At 41.9% G+C, this 7312-nt stretch overlaps 1 protein-coding gene across 1 annotated transcript; it reads right to left on the bottom strand.

Moving 5' to 3' along the window:
• Positions 1-582: 582 nt before the first annotated feature.
• Positions 583-2394, bottom strand: LOC143023540 (uncharacterized). Its single transcript, XM_076182095.1, has one exon. The coding sequence runs from the start codon at positions 2392-2394 to the stop codon at positions 583-585; it is 1812 nt and encodes a 603-aa protein (XP_076038210.1).
• Between the last annotated feature and the right edge of the window lie 4918 nt (positions 2395-7312).

Below are 7312 nucleotides of genomic sequence, written 5' to 3'. Positions count from 1 at the left end.
CACAAGCCCAAGTAGCTGCTAAAGCCTCTTTTTCAATAACTGCATACCTCTTCTCAGTGTCACTGAGTGATCTTGAAGCATAAGCAATAGGACGACGGTGCCCTGTGTCATCCATTTGTATAAGAACAGCGCCAAGGCCGTCTTGACAAGCATCTGCAGCAACAATGCATTCCTTGTTTGGGTCGTAATGGACACAAGTTTCTGTTTGATTGTTTGAAATGCAGTTTCTTGTGGTTGGTCCCAGAACCATTGTTGACTCTTCCTTAGAAGCTGGCGAAGTGGTTCATTTACATTGGCTAGGTCAGGAATGAACTTGGCAAGCTGATTTACCATACCGTTGAACCTTTGCAGTTCAGTTACATTCCTTGGTCTTGGGAAATCTTGGACAGCTTTGGTTTTTCCTGGATCTGCTTCAATGCCTTTCTCTGAAATGATGTGGCCCAGGAATTTCATGTGTCCTTTTGAAAACTCGCATTTGTCGTTTAGGGTGATTCCTGCTCCCTGTAGTCGACATAACACTTCTCGAACTCGATTGTCATGAATCTCCTGTGTGGGCCCATGGATGAGGATATCATCCATGTGTCAAACAACTCCTAAACCTTCCAGTATGGTAGACATGGTCCTTTGGAAGATTTCTGGGGCGGAGCTAATGCCGAAAGGCAAACGATTGAAGCAATAACGCCCAAATGGAGTCGCAAAGGTTGTCAGCAACCTTGATTCTTCATCAAGTGGTATCTGCCAGAATCCAGAGTTGGCATCAAGTTTCGTAAAAACTTTACTACCTCTTAACTTGGCAAGATTCTCGTCTACACTGGCCATAGGGTGTACTTCCCTCTTCACGGCTTTATTCAGAGGTGTCAGATCCACACAAATTCTCACATCACCATTGGGTTTAACAACGTTAACCATCCCTGAGCACCACTCTGTAGGTACAGTTACAGGGGAAATGACTTTTTGGTGGACCATGGACTGTAGTTTCTTCTTTACTTTTGGTAGCAGAGGATGGGGTACCCGTCTTGGGGTATACAGGCAATGAGGAGTAGCATCTTCGTGCAAAGAAATTCTGTATGTAGATTTGAGTAACCCCAGTCCGTTGAAGAGCTTGGGAAATTCTTCCTTGAAGTTCACTGCCTTGTCTATGTTATACACCTCTTTAGCAGGTTTAAGGAGTTTCAGAGCTTCTATAGCTGATTTCGACAAAAGATTATTACTCTGACCTGTCATAACATACACATTTTCTATATGTCTCCTACCACCTAATTCAAGTACAGCATCTACAATTTTCCCTTTAATAAGGTGATTGAGATTCACTTCCCCTGGTCCTCGGAAGTCACTATCTGCTTTTGTGAGATTACACTCCTTAAGCCAAGGTGTTTTGTCACTAACAATTGTCACTTTGGATCCACAATCAAGTTTAAAGTTAGTCACTTTCCTATCTATTGTCACATCAACTGACCAAAAATTCTCACTAGCAGATTTGACTTCCCCTAACATAAATGAATTGTCTACAAGTTCATCGCAATCATCCTCATCTATTTCATGAATAGATTTTGACTTTAGGCAAGCCGAAGCATAATGGCCGACATGTGCGCATATGTGACATTTGGAATTTCTGGCTGGGCAGTTTTTCCTGAAATGTCCATCTGTGTTCCCACACCATCTACACCTAGGTGGGCTAAACCCAGACGCTTTGAAAGGAGATTCACCTCTCTTCTTTCCTGTCTGTTTCGGTTTCGGTGGTTTGCGTACATCTTTGTGTAGGTTTCTATTGTGCACAAGTTTCTTCGTTGAAGATGTACTGGCACCTTTCCGCTTGTTTGTGTACTCAACTGTAGCTTCCACTTTACCTGCAATTACTTGTTTGTGCAATCTGGAGATTTCCGCTGCTTTGAGGCTTTGGATCACTTTGTCGAGGTCCGGGACTGGCCGTTCTCGGAGTAGTCGTTCTCTCCCTGCTTCATCCGTTGTACCTACAACAGTCCTGTCACGGATGAGTGAGTCTTTCACTGTGCCGAATTCACATGACTCACTCAGCTGACGAAGACGGAGCACATACTCATCCACTGATTCGTTGCTCCTCTGCGTGGCGGAGTGGAAGAGAAACCGTTCATACAGAACGTGTCTCTGGGGCACGAACTGCTTCTGCAACTCTTCAATGATTCTAGCAGGATTCTTCTTGTCTTGTTCAGTCAGCGAAGGAAGAGAATTCATAACTTTTTTGCACTCGGGTCCCATGACAATACAAAGCGTTGCAGCAACTTTCTCCATTCCCTTAGTGTTATCTGTTCCATCATCGTTTTTCAATTTTAACTGCAGATCGGTGGCAATAGTATAGTAATGCCACGAGTTCTCAAAATCCTTCCAGTTCTCCACCACGTCCCCTTTCAAAGACATGGGTGGGGGTGCTGGAATCTGGTATGTCGACATTGTAGACAAGTCTTCCTCGAGAACGTTATCCGCGACAGCCAAGAGGAAGACGGTCACTGCTATGGATGTCGTCTACGCCGTCAAACGCCAGGGCGGAACTCTCTACGGTTTCGTAAGTTAAATTAAGAAAATATGGCATTTACTGTGTCGAACTTTCGCCGTCAGTAGTAGGAAATATGCCTACACTGTTCACGATTAGTCTAGGGTAGCGTAACACTGTCAGTAGTACCGATACGAACGATTTGCGATCGTCCGTCGTGGGCAAGAGGGGAAACTTATGTAACACTGAGGGAAGGGCACGCTCTCTCTCCGAACTCGGTAGTCTGGTACAAGTTACACACGCACTTCTTGTCCACAACGGTTATTTTTCTTCGTGATTTTCCCAATTGAGAATGTTCACTGAAGTTTATAGCATATCTTACGAGACGTGGCGTCTTGATATATGACTATTGTTCACGTAAATAGTCTATAATACACCCGCTGCACTTGCTCGAACTCGGTAGTCTGGCACTGTTTTCACACGCGTTTCGTATCCACTACAGCTATTGTTTTCGTGATTTTCCCAATTGATGATGTTCACTGAAGTTTATAGCGTGTCTTACGAGACGTGGTTTCTCGGTATTCGACTATTAATTGCGTAAATAGTCGAAAAACCACGAGCTGCCACCATGTCGGGTGAATGATACGCGTGGGAAGCTCGTACACATTGTTTATTATTATGTAAGATCGGTCAACATAGGCATGAACATCGACATGCGCAATAGTAATAAGAATGTTATGCAAAGCAATAATACAACAGTATTGGTTGCAGTTCTTGAGGCAAAAAATCTGCAAGTGCTTCTGTGTAGGTATCAAGGTTAGAAAGTGGCACAAAAGCCAAAGCAAGTATCATTTTGGCGTTTAATGCAAAATCAAGGTCGGTGTTGTATTGGCGAGTTGTTCCTACTGTAGCTATATGTCTTTGCATACTTTGTACCAAATGAAAGACACAACCGTTTATTTTGATTTCAGGAAAACATTCTCTAATAGCACCAAGAGCTGTTTGCTCAAAGTCGCAATAAATGCACTGTGATCTTAGATTAGGTACCAAGATTTTAACCATTTCAAGCACACATACATAAGTAACCTCCGGGTACTGATGCAGGAGGGAGGGAGGGGAGGAGAGGGGGAGTAGGGGGTGGTAGGGGGGTAGCCAACAAGCTTTAGCTTGTCGCTTCCACCACCCGCGCCGTGCTATCGTGAAATTTTACCGCCCTAACCTGTTGAGGTGTAATGTATTTGGTCATACACGGTAATTTCAGGAACCTAACTCCCGCGTTATTTGAGGGACTCCTGTATATATATATGTATATATATATATATATATATATATATATATATATATATATATATATATATATATATATATATATACATACGAGGAATTCGCTAGTGGACAGCGACATTAATCAGTGGTCGAGCGGTGTAAGGCGGTAGTCATGGCGGGCCTCTTGTCGTCATGTACAGCGCAGGTTCGAATCCTTGAGCGATGGTCATAAAAATTATCTGATATATACATATATATACATATATATATATATATATATATAACAAAATGGTATTTTGTCCAACAAGTAAAATTTCACATGAGGCTGTTTATGATTATGGCATTGCCGTGTTTTTCATATAACTGATCTTGCTGATTTCAGTTGATTTTATTTATTCAGCTAATTTAGTACATTACATTTTTTGTATGAGGAAGTTAGTGACAGAGTTTGGGAAAGTGTGCAAAAGAGGGAAGTTAAAGATAAATATGGGTAAAACTAAGGTGATGAGATGTATAAGGGGAGAATGTGGCAGCAAATTAGAAGTGAGTATTAAGGGAGAGAGAATGGACGAAGTGGATAGCTTAAGATACTTGGGTACGAATGTGGCGGGAAAGGGAGGAGTAGGGGTGGAAGTGGAATGTAGATTGAGAGAAGCAAGCAAATGCCTTGGGGGATTGAAAAGTGTAATGAGAAATAGACCTTTGGGAATGGATACTAAGAGGAGATTGTATGAAGGAATGATTTTGACGATAGCACTGTATGGGGCAGAAACATGGAACATAAGAGAGGATGAGTTTAAATGTGTTTGTGTTTGAGATAAATTTTCTGAGACCTATGGTAGGGGTTACTAGGATGGATAGAGTGAGAAACGAGGAGGTGAGGAGGAGAGCAGGGGTGGAAAGGGAGTTGGGAGATAGGGTTTGATGAAAGAGTATTGGGATGGTTTGGACACATGGAAAGAATGAGTGAAGAAAGATTAGTAAAAGAGGTGTGGAAAGCAGAAGTGAAAGGAGTAAACATGAGCGGCGGCCAAGGATGAGATGGGTGGATGGGGTAAAAGGGGCATTGGGAAAGAGAGGAATGTCTGTTGAGGAATGAAGGGAGAAGACAGAAGATAGGAATAATTGGAGAATAGTTGTGTATGGATAATGCTGTGATGTATGGAAGGGAGTGAGGGAGTATGTGTGAATGATATTTTGACGCAGCCTGAAGGAATTTCTCCCCGTCTTCTCTTTTTCTGCGTGAGAAGACGGAGAGGGTAGGTCACCGATTAAATGGAGCGGCCTTGCTGTGGATGTGCTGTGTCTTGCTACATTGCTTCTGACTCAGGGTAGTGGGCGAGATGCAGGGATGACCCGTCATCCAGGAGAAGCCAATATAGAAGGGAGGGAGGGGGCTAAATGGGAGTGGAGTATGTGGGGATGGAATGGATGGGAGTGGATACCTCCCTTGTAAGAGGAAAAAATCCGTTGGTATATGTTTGTATGTACCTTTTTTGTTTTCTCTCTAGCTGATTTGTGGCCCTTCAGATTTTGTTTGCTTGGTTCTCCCGAAAAAAAATACATACATTTTCTCAGATAACTCAGTAGTTTTGTCATCGAATGGAAACCAAAGTGATAGATCCTAGTATCTCAAAATAGCAGGTTCAGGATGTTGGTCTACATCAATGTTTTTGGCATCGTGCTCCCATCAAACCAACCCTGTTTGCTTGACGCTCACCACCATCTTTAGAATGAAAATTCCATTGCAAATCTAAAGAAAGAAAAAAGTTATGTAATGAAAAATGGAACATATAAAAGTTCATGTAATGAAAAGTGATTATCATGAAAAATATATGTACAGTATATCTGGAAGAGTGTATGACAAGCATCTCATTCTTTTCCCCTAATACTAGAAATTCCATACACTCACTACGGGGAGTGACTGACTGAGGATACCTTATCATCTCAAATACCATGTTGAACATTTCATTCCCCATTCAACCCCTGATACCCTTCACTACAAATACCCTTTAGAAAAAAAAAAAAAAAAAAAATCTGTACCGCCGGTCTTTTTTGTTTTGTTTTTTGCTAAACATTCCCCGAGTGAGGACGACAATCACTTTTAGATTCACGTGCTGCCCAATTCACAGTCAAGACTTGGTAATTATTACTTTACTTTAACAATTTATGGTGAAGAGGACTATTCAGTACCTAAACAGAATCACATGGCGGCAGCTAGATTAAAGATAACCAAAACATCCGTATATAATTAATCCAGATAGGTTTATCTTATTGACCTGGGGTGGGGTTTCCCTCAGCAGAATAAAAAATCATCCAGTGGCGGAGAAAAGAAATATATAAATCAAAATGTATAACTAATTCATGGAGACAATTGATGTTTCCAAAATTGCGAGTGTTAGGACCCAAGTGGGGCATGTGCATGTATGAGGTTCAGGTAGTCGACCACACAAATGACATAAGAGCTGAAAATGTATCGGTCATCAAGAATTGATTGAACTTGCAAATCTCATGAAAATTGATGAGGTACAAAATTCCCTGGCTGTCAGCGAAATCATGTTTCTGTAAAAAACAAAAGCCTTTGACCCTGAACTTTCCTTTGTGTTTGTTTTTATGATAGTCTGCTGAAAACTTAAGTTTTGATTCTTATGGTGTCATTTGTGTGGTTGTAGTGTTTCAGTCAGTCGACCCCCTTTTTTTTATCCATTTATTTCTCTTTCTCCTCCATCACCATCACTTTTTCCTCCAATTCTTCATCACTTCCTCCTTTTTTCCCATCCTTCTCTTTCTCATCCTTTTCAACTTTCTCCTCCACTTTCTCTTTTTTCTCCTCCACTACCCATCTTCTACCTCTTCCTCCTCTTCCTCCTCCTCCAATGTTCCGTTCACTTCCTCTTTCATCACCCCAAAATCCTTAGCCTTACTTCATTCACTTATTCCTTTTCTTTCATCCTTCTCCTCCTCTGCCACTTCAGGCTCTTAATATTCATCCTTCCTTCACCCCCTCCCACTCCTCCATCTACTCCTCCCTTTCAACCTTGTCCTCCTCTTCAAATAATTAAATCCGATTCCTGCCTCCTCTGCTCGTGTTCCTTTACAGTTTGTTCTTTGTAAATTTGCCTCTGTTTCAGTCTCTTCCTCTTCTTCCTTCTCCTCCCTTCTCCCCATTTCTCTCATATTTCTTCTTTTTTAACTTCCTCTACCTGGCCCCCTCCGTTTCACTTCTTCCGTTTCACTTCCTTCTTTCCTTCCTCCATTTTTTCTTCCTCTTCTTTCCCTTTTCTTGTCTTTCATTCCCCATTTCTCCGTCTTTTGGATTTACCCTAATCTCCTGTCCTTTCCTCCATCTTCCACTCCCTCCTTTTTTCTCTCCTTATGTTTTACCTCTTTTTCTACTCTGTCCCTCATTTTCTCTCCTCTTCCTTCTCCCTTTTCTTTCTCATCTTTCTCTTTTTTCCCTCTCTCTTCACCCTTCTCCTTCCTCCTCCCTCTCTTTCTTTATCTTTCTCCTCCTCAATTTTTTCCACGTTTCCTCTTCGTTTACCCTCTTTTCCTTCACCTCCTCTCCCCCTACCGTTT

Source organism: Oratosquilla oratoria, unplaced genomic scaffold (assembly GCF_046742065.1).
Source record: "Oratosquilla oratoria isolate Oo_2021 unplaced genomic scaffold, ASM4674206v1 SCAFFOLD50, whole genome shotgun sequence".
Classification (NCBI taxonomy): domain Eukaryota; kingdom Metazoa; phylum Arthropoda; class Malacostraca; order Stomatopoda; family Squillidae; genus Oratosquilla; species Oratosquilla oratoria.
Note: the sequence above shows the minus strand (reverse complement) of the source record. Positions and strands in the feature narration are given on the sequence as shown.